General features: G+C 44.9%; 1 protein-coding gene across 1 annotated transcript in view; it reads right to left on the bottom strand.

The window, feature by feature from the left end:
- Positions 1-8,466: 8,466 nt before the first annotated feature.
- GAP43 (growth associated protein 43) overlaps positions 8,467-15,896 on the bottom strand; it is a 77,071-nt gene continuing 69,641 nt past the window's right edge. Inside the window, exon 3 of the mRNA XM_006264120.3 lies at positions 8,467-9,327. Within this exon, the coding sequence (XP_006264182.1) occupies positions 9,239-9,327 (89 nt within the window). The 3' untranslated portion in view covers positions 8,467-9,238. The remainder of the gene's footprint in view (positions 9,328-15,896) is intronic.

Raw genomic sequence — 15,896 nt, 5'->3', positions numbered from 1 at the left:
TTCACCCAACACTGATGAGTCATGATCATCCTATAAGGACTCAGAAACACCTCAGCCCAAATCTAAATCATGCCTGCTGTATCAACTGAGGAGCTGGATCTGTGCTAGGCCTCGTCACTTCCCCATTGCATGGGAAAGGTGAGTAAGTGGCATTGAAATCTGTTACTGAAAGATACACCTCTGTCAAGGGGAGCCCTTGCCAGCCCCCTTTAGGCATTTTTATGGGTGCTTGTCTGCTGAGACTACATATGCAGACAGAGCAGAGGCTTAAATGTGGTTGGCTATATTGAAACTGTTTCTAATCGCAACCATCTGATTTTGAATTGGGAAAAACAAGAACTTGAGCAAAATCTTTGCAAACAAGCTAAAGAGGAAGAATGGTTTGCAGAAAATTTTTGTTGAGTAATGCTTACACCCAAAAACCTGGTGATCTATTTATTTGGTTCCCATTCTCAGTTTGGTATCAATTCCATGGGACACTCCACAAGCCATTCTTCTACTCTGCATTCCCGAGACAGCTCCTCACTGGACACTGTGGGCACATCTACACATGCAATTAATGGGCCTAAATTTTCTATGCGAGAATTTAGGCTCATTAAAGTACTCTCCCTCACACGCCTTTCCATGCACCCTCATTGGGAGTGAATTGAGCTGGACAGGAGCTGTCCAGTCCAGGGCTGCTCCTGCCCTGCTATGCCTTCCTCCAGCAGCCACAGGGAGCTCCACGTTCCCTGGGGTGACAGCCCCAGGTTGGCAGGGGGCACAGGGAATTTGCTCCGAGCCCCAGGAGCAGGGGTTGGCGGAGCTGTCTCAGCTTGGCAGGCAGCTCCATCCGAAACAGGGGGAGATTAGGTTGGCCCCCAGTGGGGTGGAGCAGGGAGCAGGGGTGGGGCATGGGGAAGCTGTCTCGGCTGAGCCTGCAGCTGCCTTCCAGCCACATGGGTCCTAATCTCCATGTGACTGGGAGGCAGCTGCCTGCCCAGCCAGGACAGCTCTCCTAGTCACATGGAGATCAAGATGGGTCCTTCAACATGGCTTGCAGGTAGTGTCCTGCTGAGCTGGGACATCTCTCCCCATCCTCTGTGGCCCCCTGCTGCCTATGCTGACTGACAGCAATTTGCTCCTGTTCAACATCTACATGTGTAGTATGGCACATTAGTTAATGTGCCATTTTTCTAGCACCTGCATCTACAGGTACTAGAAAATGGTGCATTAGATTAATATGCTGTGCAGTAATTGCTACACACATTTATACGATGACAGTTTACTGTGCATTAGATTAATATAATGCACAGTAAATCATCTCAGGTAGACACACCCTATGCGGTCCAGTTTCTGGCCTTACCTGTCAAGGAGGATGTTGAGGACCTGCTGAATACCAGAGATGGTGCAGTGATTGCTGTTGACTGGCTATAAAATTCCTGAGAATGAAAGAAGTGTTAAAAAATTAAAATATTATTATTTCAGGTAAGTTCTCAAGCCAGTGACTTGATTCAGTGCAGCATTAAATTTAGTTACATGACACAGCTTGGGAGAAGCCTTTTCAGCTTTTACCTTTCATTGCCCTTGGCACTAGGCTTATGCTGAAGAAAAGAGCTTTCTGGGACCTCTTAGGCACAGAAAAATATCCTTTGAGCTGAGAAGCATCAGAGGTTTTTCCAGTAAATCACTGAGATCTTAATCTTACTTCAATACACTGTAGGAATTCAACCTCACAGCTCAAGGGCAAATGAACTTCACAGAACTTTTTTCACCATTGTTGTTGTTGTTGCTGTTGCCTTGCTCTCTACAGACTAGTATACATTTGTTCATTTCTGTTTATCCCCACTGCCCTCCCTGCCCAGCAGTTGCTTAAGTGATGGACAGTGGGAAGTATGGTGGTTACTAAGTGGACCTGAGCACAGAGAAATTCTGGCTGTTATATCGTAAGGCCTACCCTGCCATGACTTTTTCTGGAGGTTTGGCAGACACATGTGAGAAGTAATTTTCCTGACTTAACTTTCCTGAGTCAATAGCCCTTACGTGGACTTAGGTGCCTAAGCATAATTCTGTTTCCCCTGAAAAACAGTTAATGTAATAAGTGAGTGGGTCCTCCTCTCCTTTACTTCTTTTTTGTTAGTCAGTTTTACGGGTCAGATAACAGCATGTTACAAAAGTAGATGGATTAATGGATTTTCACAGACTTGAACAGGGTAGAATAGAATTGCACTTAGATGTCTAAACCCACTTAGATGCCCAAGAGGTGGATTGGTCTTATGTGCACTAACAGTGCTTAACACAGCATGAGCCCTTGTTTTACTGGGAGCCTTTACACACCATTGCAGCACACATAAAAACTAAATAGTAATCGTTTCTATAGAATTGTCTCTTTACTTCTCCTAAAATCATACCAGTCCTGAGGTTGTGCCTGTTATTAGAGACTTCCATTTCAATATTGGATTTTGTCCAGAAAGAGTAGGTCTGGAATAGAGCAATCTCATTTATTTCTGCAATAATAGATCTCGACATCCTGCAGGTAAGGATGGGCATTATTTCCTGGTGGCTATATCAAATTAAGAGATTTTTTATACAGGAAGGGAAAATCTCCGCAAGGGAAAACCTTTTATTTCAAGGAACAAAATAATTGTACACAACACACATATCTACAAGTGAGAGGCTTTATTGGAACCAGTATTTCAAATACAGACATCATTCTGTATCATTCTCACTTTGCTGGAACATTTTCTTCTACTTTTTTTTAAGCTTTCAACCTTAGGACAATATCCAGAACATATGTGTACATTAGATCTCTGAGGATGGACAAATTCATAATGCACAAGTACAATGGGTGAGAGATTCTTTTCCTGGGGCCTTACAAAGGAGCATTGGCTATAGACCACTCTGATAGCCAGGTTCATCTCTATTAGCAATCAGCTACATCACAGGTCTCTACACTATACAGGATGTACACTTCTTCCTCAGCCTCTGAGTGTCCACTTCATTTTTCCAGTTATGTGTCAGTATAATTCCTCAAAATAGGGCTTAGCTGGTATATAGGCTTTGCACCAGTCTTCTACAAAAAGGCTGAGTTTGTTTTTTAGTTACAGGAATGAGCAAGAAAACTAAGATACTAATATATATACTATGGCTTTCTTTTGCAAGAAAAGTAATGGTCAGCCTAGGAAGAGTGATTTTGGGTGCCCAGTTAGAGGGCTGGTTTTTAGGAAACACCAAACACCTACCTTTGTCAATCAGGTTCCTTAACCATGTCTTAAACAGAGCACCCAAAACCTGAGCCATTCAAAATCACTAGTCTTTTCTACAAATCTTGGCTTTTGCCTCTTTCTCTAAGCATCAATCTATGGGGTAAAAAGAGTATTAAGGACATACTGAATAATGGAGGATAACCCAAATCTGAGTGTATCACCCTGAAAATGTGGATAGAGGGAATAGGAGTTAAAATGTATCTATAACACCTAAAGGATTTATGACCTAAGGTCCTATTTTCAAAGGAGTTTGAGCTTTTTAGCCCAGATTTCAAAACAATGAAAGTTAGATGCTGAAACACCTTTGAAGGATTTGGGTTTTAGGAGCTTCTGTCTTACTGTAAATCAAAGTTACTTACAGTATTGGTAGTCTAAGTGACCGTAGGAAGCAAGATTCTGGATGCTAAGTAATTTGGGCCTTTTTGAAAATCATAGCAATGTACTTAGGAGTAGAGGTGAGGGAAACATAGGGCAAATAACTCCTTTGCTTTTCCCCCTCCAGAGCCCTGAAAACCTCCTTTTAATTTGTCTCTCCTACCAGCTTTACACCTACAAAACACCACTGGTTTCAGTGGAGTGACTCCTAATTTACCCCACTGCAAAAGAGAGGAGAATTGTTCCTGGGGTCTCTAAGTCTATAGAGAAAGCTCCTAGCATGGCAGTGCCAATTACGAATAAGCTGTCCCTTTCACTTTTTCTTCACTTTCCTTCCCCACTTGCCATCCTCCTTTCTTAAGAGCATATTTATTTTGTTAACAAATAATAAGAAGTTCCCTGAATGACATTGTTTATATTGTTAATGTAGTTGGGTCCATTACACTTAAGTAGCTGCCTTAGAACATGTTAGAGTTTGGGGCTATGTTAGGGTTATAGGAAAGGATTGGGAAGAACATGAGTTCCTTCTGGGCAATTTGGCTTGAGGTTTATACACATGCTGCATCTGTAACAATGCTTTGATATTCTTACCTTTCAATACAAGACCTATGTCTTAAATGTAGGCTTCAACTCTGACAGAATCCATGCAATTTATATATTTTTTTTCAAGCTGGGTATTTTGATTATATGAAAGGTGAAGGGGCTTTGTAGGTGACCCCTGTGCCAGAGCTGGGATAAGTGATGCCGTAATAATGGATAGGGGTGTGCAAAAGCCACAGCATTCGCACAGCAGTGGATATAATGGTCCATCTTCCCTCTGACAACCCTTTTGACATTTCCTTCCCCACCACACACAGAGGAACAGTTGTGACTACATCTGGGTGGTCCAGAACCAATTTAGCCAGACAGGGAAGAAGCATTGTTGGGTTGGGAGGGTATGAAGAGGGTTGTCTATTCCAACTGCCATAAGCAGTCTTGGGACAGGGACCAGAACCCAGTACACCCGAGTCACTGGGCTACAGTCACATTCTGGAAAGAGAGAGGTGATGTACTACAGACAGTGTTGCCCCCCTGAGTAACTTGTCAGGAGTGAGGATCAAACCTATGTATCTTTAAGGCATGCACTTCTAGTGCCTTGGTTATGCCAGGAGCCTTTGTCATGGGGAAGTCAGAGAGTCCACTTGAATCAAGAGTGTTCATAACCCATCAGCTGCCACTGACAACACCTGTCCCATTTCTACTGACGCCACCTTTTCCACACATCTTGTTCAACACACTCCACTCCCTAGACTTCCTGCTCCAGCTATCCAGCTACCTCCTGAGAACCTTGTTCTCTCAGCATCTTCCCGTTCTACTGCCAGTCAATATCTTACCTCATTCAACACCTTGTCCATGTTGCCCTTTCACCCTTTTTTTACTCTGGCTAGTGAAGCAGACATAAGAAATATTAACCCTTTCCACTTCTTTCTACAGTGCTCCCTGAGACAACTCCCTGTTGCATCCCAGCCCATCATGGGCACATCTATTTTAGATCTTTCTCTGGGCCTCAACTCTGTGGCAGAATTAAGACACTGTAAAGTAGACAATGGTTGTGCACTTGGTTACAGGTCACAGGTTATGGTGGGAACCCTGTTTAGAAAAGAGAAACAAAACCATTGAGACTTCACCATGAAAATGACCAACAACCCCCCACTTATGAAATACCTTTGTTTTAAAAGCAACACACCATGGTGTTAAGATACAATTGATGACTTGACTGGCAATAGAAAAGGAGATGACATCCAAACCCAAGAACTGGGGCTTTCCAGGAAGAGAGAAAATATTTCTCCACTTGTTGAGGAGAGAGGAAAGCTTCCACCTAGGAAGGAATGAACATCACATGCACCACCCTCATCAAATGGTGAGAGGAGAGATTGTAAGGCTGGTATCCCAAGGCAGAAGGGACAGGAAACCCAACACCACTCTCTGACACTTTCTGCAACATTCAAGTCAATCCCAAAGAAGGTGACCCTAATAGGTATCATCATGGGACTACACAAATGCTTTATGTATCCTTATAATGCCTTTCCCATGTATTCTAAAGTCAATAGCAACTCTGCTGAATCTGTACCAGATAGGACTTGCTCAAGCGGTCACTGACTGGGGAAGATGAGACATTTTTGTGTATTGCAAATGCAATCTGCATCTCTAAAAGGGGCCAGTCCGTGTCCCTATGACAGCAACTCTCCTCAGAACACCCCTACCCATCTTCTCCCTCCACACCAGAGATATGTGAGTATGTGAGGTCTGACAGATAATCCAAGCCATCTTTTGCATCTGTGCTAAATCTGCCAAATGAAGTCCAGGTTGGAAGTTGTCTCAGGGTTTGCTATCCATCATGACATGGGGGAGTAAGAGTATATATTGTTTATTGTGAGATATGACACAACACCTATCTGTCAGTCACTTCATCTTTCTAGCTATCTAGTCTCTCTGTCTAATCCATTTTAGCTAGCTTTCTACCTATTTTATCTATCCCTACCTAACCTATTTATCTATCAGTCATCTATTGCTCCATAGTATTTAATTTCTCCCTATCTCTTTCTCTCTCTCTCTCCTCCTAACTAATCTTTCTTTCTGTAGCTCAATCTCTGTCTGTCTAAACCCTCTGTGCTATCTATCTATTGTCTCTAAAACCCTTTTCAACTTTCTTTCTCTCATCTAATCCCTGTTTTTTAAATCTGGTGGAGTTTTCTGTTCAGTCACTCTCTTTTCTGTTCCCCCCTGCAACACACACACTTCCTTTTTCTTTCTTTTCCCCTTCTTCTTTTCTCTCTCTTTCTAAGTTCTGTAAATGGCAATGCAAGAAATAGATTCAAATGCAACATTAAATGAAACCAGCTAAATTCTGATGGCATTTCCAGTAAACCATCTGAGGTCCAGATTGATGTCTCTGAAGAGACATCATGCATCTTCTTGCTCCTGCTGTTTGACAGAAGGAGAAGAAAAATGAAGAGGAGGTGGGAAGGCCAGCCATTCCTCTGAAGGCATAGCTTCTGGCTTACCATCAGTCAGCCAGAGGGAATTGCATGGTGGGTAGCAGAGTATCCAAACTCAGATGTAGCCTCTCATTCCATGTTACAACTGTGAGGACAGTTAGTCCATCTCCTGTCAAGAATAATATCATACAATAGCACAACAGGGCATCACAGTTATTTTTTTTCATTATTACTAGAAGCCACCACAAGAGCTGGGGGAGAGCACGTGACAAAAATCAGAGCATGGAAAATGCACCATTCTGAGGATTTATTATAGTCTTAAGAGAGCAGTTACAGAAGGGCTTTAAGAAAAGACTTTCCGGTAATGCAGTTAAACCGTTCAGTCTCACAGCTAATAAAGAGAACAGCAGACCCTGACAGTCATGCTGCCTGGGGGCTGGGAGCCTGTCTGAGCTCATCCATTGAGAAAGGCTGGTTTGAGTGAATATGCTAATGGTAATCTCCAGGAAAAACTAGGCCACTGATGGAAGTGGCACCAGTGGCTGAACATTTGATGCTCTCCCCTCTGGATCAGTGCTGAGTCAGTCTCTGTAGCTGGATGCTAGAGGCCACTCAGCTCCTGGAACTGCCCTCTCATAGATGAGACTAAACCCTAGGCCCTGATTAGAGCTGGGTGAATAATGTATTTATATACATAATGTCAAAGAATCCCTTATGTGAAGAAAAAAATATAGAGCTTCATGGTTCTCAAGAACACTACTTTTATTTCACTCATGCAAATCTTGGTCAGGTGTGGGGGAGGTCTGTTCTGTTTAGCTAACCTATCTGTCCAGCTCCTTCAGCCAAGTATATTGTTTCCAAAAGCCATGGGGCCTTGTACAGCCAGGACTCTACTATAACTATTTCCATACTCTTAGGAAAAGCCAGTGGCACTCCAATCCTGTTCCCTCTGGTGCTCTGTTAACCAGGCTATGAAACAAAGAGAGTTATCCTCGCCTCCCTCCTCACAGCACAGCTGACAGCCAGCTGCAGAGTGCAAAGAAGCAGCAGCATCCTCAGGACATGGGAGAGAGAGCAGTTACTGTAAGTGCTTCCCACTCACATCTTGGGGCTGCAGGAGAAGTAGCAGGAGGCAGTAGCTGGTGCGAGGGTGTCCCACCTGCCCATTATATGGGCCCTGACTGAAATACTTGGTGTCAAAACCAGAACACCTTACTTACTCAGGGAACATGTTTGTAATTTGTAATCAGGCCCATGTTTTCTGAATGCTATCTCCTCTGAGGCCTGCAATTTGGAGTCAAGAAGGGTACAGGTTAGATCTCACTGAGCGATTCCAGCTTCTTACCCTGAGATATTAAGCAGCTCTCTGAGACGGGCCCTCAGGTTCTCATAATGGATTGGTTTTCTGCAGGCATCAGAGTGCTAAGTCTGGTGCCCAAACCAAAATCCAACCAAATGACAACCTGCTAATCTATTTTCATTTATACATTGGAATTAAGATAAAGGCATTGTTCTACCTGGTATTTAGCTTAGTCTATATCTGCTTGATTCCTAGACCTGAGGAAGGGCATTTTGTGCCCAAAAGCTTGTCTAACATCTCCCCCAACCGTAGAGTTGATCCAATAAAAGGCATCACCAAACAAATCTTCCTTCTTCCATACTCCGTGGACCAGCATGGCTACCACAACACTATGACCCTGCTACAATCCCCTCAACAGTTCCAGATGAAGAAGTCCATCTCCAATTTCTTGTTATATATTGTTAGATGGAAAAGAAAAGGTGCCACCTTACAGAAGGCCCACTAAAACAGGGGACCCTGCATGTGCTCCATATAAATTAAGACAGCATAGAAATGCGACACAGTGGTATCATGATCATTATTTTCATTTATTATTATCATTATTAATTATTATTATTATTATTCAGTTTGAAAAAGGAGCCTGGAGCCACGCGTTACGCTAATTGGCACATTTTTGCTTTATTCTTTGAAAACAAACTGGGGTTTAATTCTCACTCGTTTGTTTGTTGGCCATTTTCTTTTGTTCATTCCATCACATTGAAAAAGGAAGAAGAGGAAAAAAGGTGGTCAGTTGTTTTTTTTTTCTTTTTCTTTTTCATTTCATTTTGTTTTTTTAAACTCACTCGAGATAAAGTTTGGACTCCTCAGATGAACAGAACATTGCACACACACACTTGGAACAGAGAGAGAGAAAGAAAGGGGGCAGGGAGGAAAGAAGAAAGAAAGGAAGGAGGGGGGAGAGAGAGAGAGAGAGAGAGAGTGAGAGACAGAGCACTCGCGGCGGGCAGACAAACACACGCACGCGCCAGATCAAAGAACTCTGATACAGTGCAAGAATTTTCCCAAAATGATTGGATCATCATTACCAAAAAACTCGCCATAACAACACCAAGAAACAAAGAAATGTTTAAGCCACACTGTTTGACTGGGATTTTTCCTGCTTTTTTTTTCCTTTAAATGTTTGCCACACAGAGAGAAAAAGGGTTTGAGAGGGTATGGGGGTGGGGGGGACAGACAGGCTCACAGGTGTGAGCAGGAAGGGGAGCAAGATTTGGGGGGGTGGGCTGGGGAGGAAGGATAAGGGAGGGGGGGAGGGGCAAAAGGGAGTCATTTCTTAATGTTCAGGCATTTTCTTGGTCCGCCTTGCTGTCTTCTTCTTTCACCTCTTCCTGCTGGGCACTTTCAGTAGGTTTGGTTTCTTCTACAGCATCTAGTGGGGAAAGAGATGGCTCATGGTTAGTTGTCCATATTTAGGGGAGTGCTCACATATATACTGCATAAGCATTGGCTGGTTCCAAGTTCTCTGTTCCCAAAATGGCACAGCTCAGAAAACTCTTACCCATGGACACCTATGTGAAATGAGTTCACTGGGGTGCAGTCCAGCACCTATCGGAGAGGTGCCTGCATCACACAAACTACCACCACCATAGGGACACGGGACTGGAAAGGCCTTCCTGGGTTCACTCCAGTCAGCCCCTTGCTGCTGTAGCCTATCACAACATACAGATCATTGCACGCAGTGCATTGATTAGCATCTTGGTTTAGGAGTGAAGACAAGAAAATGGCTAAAGACTGAATCTAACATACAGATACAATTGCAGGAATGAAAAAGAGCAATTAGGTCACTTAACATCTATTCCTTAGTGATTTCTTATCCCCAAGCCCCACCCCCAAACCTAGTTCTTAGTTTTTTCCCCACTCTATATCTATTGACACTTTTCTCTGTCTACTCTTAAATAGGCCACGACATCTTCACTGTCCCCCTCCCTCTCCTCTCTCCCTGCCCTGACTGTTTGGAAGTTTGTGTTGCCCATAGGGGGAAGGTTCTATAGCTTTGAATACAGATGAAAGCAAATTTGTATCTAAACTGACTAAGGCTTTGTAGAAATGGCTCTAAACCCCTATGGAAGTCAACAGATACTGAGAACCTGTCCTTAGATTATTTTTTAAAATAAACCTTACAGAAGTCTAGAGGTTGGATATAAAATTCTATGAGAGGTTTATAATCCCACTGAAGGGTTACTGTGGTCTGTTAAGGACTACAGAATTTCCCTTTCAAAGTACTCAAGCTGGAGCTGTGCCACTTTTGTAACTTGAGACCTTCTGCTCTCCATGCCTGTCATTCAGGCACATTTTACCAGCACTCAGGTCATGCAAAAAAGAAAAAAATAAATTTCAACAGTCAGAACATAGGAAGAGAGGGGAAACCTAGAGGAGATAACAAAGGTAGAAGTAGAGCTGTCCAAGTTGGCATGGACCTCCCTCTGTGCCATCCCTTTGCTTTGTGGCAGGACTGATGACATTGCCTGATTCCACTGCACTCTTTGGCAGACTAGTATCTTGTCTGAATCCAGGATATCACTGGTAAGATAAATCCACCTTAGTATGATCCACATTTTGGGTTCAGTTCATCTCGGAGCTGCTTCCTTGTCTCTGCACCATGCTAGGAGGAAAAGATTCTCCCATGGTTGGCTAAGATGGTCTTAGGGTGATTTTGTACCAGTGGGGGGATAAAAAGCTAGCTTAAGCACCCTGGAGGACCTGACTCACTTTGTGCAGGTGTAAGTGACTTCACAAGACAAGGGAGTAGGAAATTCAGCTCATACTTGTGTTAAAAACTGAGCATATGAATAAAAGATCCCTATTATGTTTTCATAATAGTTGACTTCAGAACTGTCTGCCACTGTTGTATGTGGATTGGATACATTCCCAAAAAGTTACTGCTGGTGAAATGTCAGGAGCCAACAACACTGAAACCTTGTGTAATTCATGGAAGAAGCACAAAGGTGGAAGTGACGGGGCAGGACCTTCCTTCTACCACCTGGTCGATATGCCATAGCACTGGTGAAATAAAACCATTCCCTAGAAAGGAACTTGGTGGCTTGTGGCTCATTTAGCTCTGGAACTTGCTGCAGTGCTATCAGTGAGGGTGATTCTTAGAATGCAGACAGTTGCTGTGTAGGAATTAGATTGAGACCACCAACTCATTTGCTAGGCTATTCCCTGCAAGCTGATGTTTACTATCAACCTAGGCCATAACCAAGGCTCCTAACCTGTCTTGTTAAAAAAAACCTTCCCCTTTGTCCTCTGTCCATAAGGATGGCTTTTCAAATGTGTGCAACTCCCATGCCTCTACTGTGTTAATTAAGAGCTCCACTGTGCTCACATTGCTTAGCTCTCCAACCCACTGTGCAATAATGAGTTCCTACTCTAATTGTTCCAAAAATCTTTTGGTGCCTCCACATGGCCAAATCATCCTGCCTAAGTCCTCCCCCGGGCTGCCGACTTCCAGCCAGCAGAAGCACACGTGTGTTTGCTTTCTCTTGCTCCTAAGCAACATCACCTAGCACTTCTCAAGACCTCCCCTGAATAATAGGTACAACAACTGCCATCCATGAGGAGTGAAATAAGATTACTGATTTAAATGGGAGGCTTGAACAGGCCATGCATGGTAAGGAGGCCAAATAAGGCAGGGAATATTAGCTGCTCTAATAAATTAGCAGGTTGCTGCAGTCATTCAGCAGTTGTGGACTCCTTCTAACCTTGCTCTTCTCTAGAGCTATAGCAGGTGTTTAGGCTGGGGAAATCAAAGCGTGGAGAGGAGACGTGATGGGTGAAACACAATAATTGGTAATTAGTGTGGGGCAAACCAGATAGACCGCTCCCCCACCCTCCCTCCATATCCAAGTACTTTGTTAGGCAGTGGCCTTCTGTCTAGTTTCTTACTAAGAACATACATGGTGCTGGGTCAATATTAACTTAATCCACTCCCCACAAACCCGATGAGAGGTGGGTAAAAATGATGGTGAAATCAAGACACAGAATGGCTTACATGGCCAGTCCTAGCTCCCTAATACCAGATCCAAGCTTAAAATTGATAATAGGCTCCTGCTGCCTATTCTCATGTTCAGTACTCAAAGACCCAATGACTCTTGTAATAGCCTTAGTTAAGTGTACAAGAAATGTGATGTTAGGCTTCAAACAAAGAATATTAGCAACATCAGAGCATTGTGGGGAAGCTCACATGAATGCTGCCTGGGCTGTTCTTGCTAGGTAGATACATAGACATCAGGGCTGGAATGGACCTTGCAAGATCATCAGGTCCAGCCCCCTACCCAAGAGGCAGGAAGTCAGCTGGGGTCAAATAATCCCAGCAAGATAGGCATCCAGGTGTTTCTTGAAAGTGTCCAGAGTAGGTGTTTGCACCACGTCTGCAGGCAGTCTATTCTACATGTGAGACTTTAGAGCATAGGAACTACATAATGTACCATGGCATCTCTCTGGTGAGCTACAAGGGTTGTAGATGGCCTCTCTGCCTGCCAGAGAATAGCCTTTCTGCAGAGAGAGCATCCAGGTAGCACAGAATTCATGTGTATAGTGGCTCTATGCCCACTCCTTTCATTTCCCTCCCCATGGGAGTTACAACTAGAACCCAAAGGACTATAGTTTCATAGTTTCATAGTTGGCAGAGTTGGAAGGGACCTGAGCAGATCTTCAAGTCCGACCCCCTGCCAGGGCAGGAAAGAATGCTGGGGTCAAATGACCCCAGCTAGGTGATTATCTAGCCTCCTTTTGAAGACCCCCAGAGAAGGAGCAAGCACCACTTCCAAGGAAAGTTGGTTCCAGATCCAAGCCACCCTAACTGTGAAGTAGTGCTTCCTGATGTCTAGCCTGAACCTGCTCTCAGTCAACTGGTGACTGTTATTCCTAGTTACTCCTAGTAGTGCTCTGGGCAACAGGGACTCTCCCGTTCCCAGCAGGTCCCCCTTGGTCAGTTTATAGACGGCCACCAGATCCCCTCTCAGCCTTCTCTTGTGGAGGCTGAACAGGTTCAGGTCCTGTAGCCACTCCGCATAGGGCCTGCCCTGCTGCCCCCTGATCATGCAAGTGGCCCTCCTCTGGGCCCTCTCATACTATACACAGCCAGGCATCATTTAGAAAAGCCTGGAACCTGCTCTAAGTTTTGCTTGGGCTGAAATGACCCCTGGTTGTCTGTGAAATCAAGGAGCTACAAAAACAGCTTAAAAGCTACTTTTTCCACCTAGCTAAGTTCTTCACTTGACCTTAGCTGGACCAAGGGGTCAAGTCAGGGAAGCCTTGTGCATCTTTCACTAATTTTCAAACGAAAAGTTCGAATTGGGAGACTGCATATTGGTTCTCTTGCCAGACCAGGAGAGTAAATTACTGGTGTGATGGCAGGACCCTTATGAGATAGCACACCAAGTAGGGCCTGTGGATTACAAAGTGCATCAGCGAGACAGGCAAAAGGAAAAACAAGTGTACCATGTTAACATGCTGAAGCCATGGCAAGAACGAGAAGGCCTATACTTGGCCCTACAACCAGAAAACCGGAGCTGGGACTCCCTGAGGAAGGGGGCTGGGAAAAGTGACGTGGAGGTGGCCCCCTGACTTTCAGAAGAGCAGAGGTGGCAGGCAATAGAACTTATGAAAGAGTATGGCAATGTCTTCCAGGAGGTTCCCGGGGAAGCTCAGGGCGTGATGCACCAAATAAGAACTCCTCCAGGCCAGGTGATCCGTGAAAACTGAAGGCGAATCCCACGACATCTTCAAGGGCAGATAAAAGAGGAGCTCAAGATGATGTTAGAGAAAGGTATAATACAAGATTCCCAAAGTGATTGGTGCAGTCCCATTGTGGCAGTGCTGAAGCCAGATGGGAAAATTAAAACTCTGTATTGATTTCAGAAAAGTAAATGCGGTGGCTAAGTTTGATGCATACCCAATGACAAGGGTGGACAAAATGGTGGAGAACATCGGACAAGCCAGCTATAGTTCCACATTGGACCTCACAAAAGGCTACTGGTGGGTCCCCTTAATACTGGAAGACTGAAAAAAGACAGCCTTTGCCACACCATGGGGCCTATTCCAGTTCTGCTGTATGCCCTTCGGATTACACGGAACCGCTGCAATGTTTCAGCAGCTAATGGACAAAGTTTTAGCCCCTCATGGGGGCTATGCCACGGGATATATAGATGACATTATTGTGTATATGGCAGATTGGTTGGGGCATTTAACAGCACTGTGAGCAGTATTGCAGGACTTAAGGGAGGCGGGGTTAACCGCCAACCCAAAGAAATGCACCATTGGGAAGGAGGAAAGACGGTGCCTGGGATTCCAGGTGGGAAGCAGTAAAGTACGACCTCTGCTGGTTAAAGTAGAGGCACCAAGGAAGTATTAAACACCGCGAACAAAGAAACAAGTGAGGGCCTTCTTGGGGCTGGCAAATTATTATAGAAAATTAATTCCTCACTTTGCAGATCTAGCGGTGCCCTTGACTGAGATGGTAAGGACTGCAGCTCCAACCAAAGTGAGATGGACACCGGAGGCAGAAACAGCATTCCAAAAGGTAAAGGATGCACTTTGTACACAGCCACTGCTATATACACCAGATTTCAATAAACCCTTTTCGGTATTGACAGATGCATCAAACTGGGCCATTGGTGCGGTGTTAGTCCAAATGGTGGAAGGAGAAGAACATCCGATAACTTACATAAGTAGAAAGTTGCACCCACCTGAAAGGAATTATGCTACAATCGAGAAAGAATGTTTGGCGATCAAGTGGGCCATAGAAACGCTCCTTTAGTATCTGTTAGGTCGAAAGTTTATCTTAATCATGGACCACGCCCCACTGAGATGGCTACGAAGCATGAAGACAGATAACACTAGGCTGATGAGATGGGCTCTGTCTTCAACCATACTACTTTGTGGAGGAGCATTGGCCAGGGGCCAAGATAGTAAGTGCAGACTTCCTATCTCTACAACACGCAGAAGAAGAGGGTGCGGAGTGGAAGGAAAGACCCCAGACAAAAGAGAAGAGAGGGGGGTGTGTAACAGGGAACCCTAGCCCTGTCACCAGAAGACAGGTCCACCCCTTTAAGGCCAGAACTTTCTGGGCAGGGAATGCTGGTAAGGAGGGGCTGAAGGAGGAAGGAGTGTATCCCAGAGCTCCATGGAGAGGCCTGGTGAGCGGTCCAATGGCTGGAAGAGGGGACTATGGAAGCCCTGAGAGATGGCAGCCACCCCAGAAGCCGATGGTGGGGAGCTGAAGCACGAACCTGTTGTAAATGTAAGCTGGCATGCAGCTTTCTTTGATCACATTTTTTTTCCTTGGGGCAGTTATTGCCCACGGACAGGACTGTCCATATTTCTTTTGGTTATTGAATAACACCGGTGGTTTGGGTGAGGCTATTAGGGGAAGGAGGAGGCTTCATTTTGGGGGCCCACTACAGAGTGGGGACCCCAGGACCAGCAAGGGTGTGGCTTTTGGGGAGTACATAGGCCAGTGGGGGTGCAGGATTTTGGTGTGCACTGACCCTGGCACCAGAACGCACGACCTTAAAAGGCCGGGGTGGTCTGGTGCACCTGATGGGCAATTTTGGTTTTTTGTTTTGTTTTTGTTTTTTGGGGGGGGGGGGGATGGGACTGGTCAGGGCCATCCCCTGACCTTGAGCCACCCTGGCTGTGGGGACAGTGGCTGGACCTCTGGGCCAGGGAGGCCAAGCTCCAGATTGGAGCAGGAAAGAGGGCCATGAGCCTCAAGACAACGAGAAAAGGGATAGAGCTTTGGAGTCAACCCTGTTTGGTGGGTTTAGACAGGGAGGCCTAGCTAAAGAAAGACCAGGGTCAAGGCCTATGGAGGCTAAAGACCCCAACATAGGAAATACAATTGGTAGTCTCCCGCTTTCAGGAACATCAGCATAATCATTTCCATCAAGACATGGCAGATGAGAGAGCAAGAGAGTGGGACACAAGAAACCTTAA

The sequence above is a fragment of the Alligator mississippiensis genome, chromosome 1 (assembly GCF_030867095.1).
Source record: "Alligator mississippiensis isolate rAllMis1 chromosome 1, rAllMis1, whole genome shotgun sequence".
In the NCBI taxonomy this organism is placed as follows: Eukaryota; Metazoa; Chordata; order Crocodylia; family Alligatoridae; genus Alligator; species Alligator mississippiensis.
This window is presented reverse-complemented; position numbering and strand designations above follow the sequence as displayed.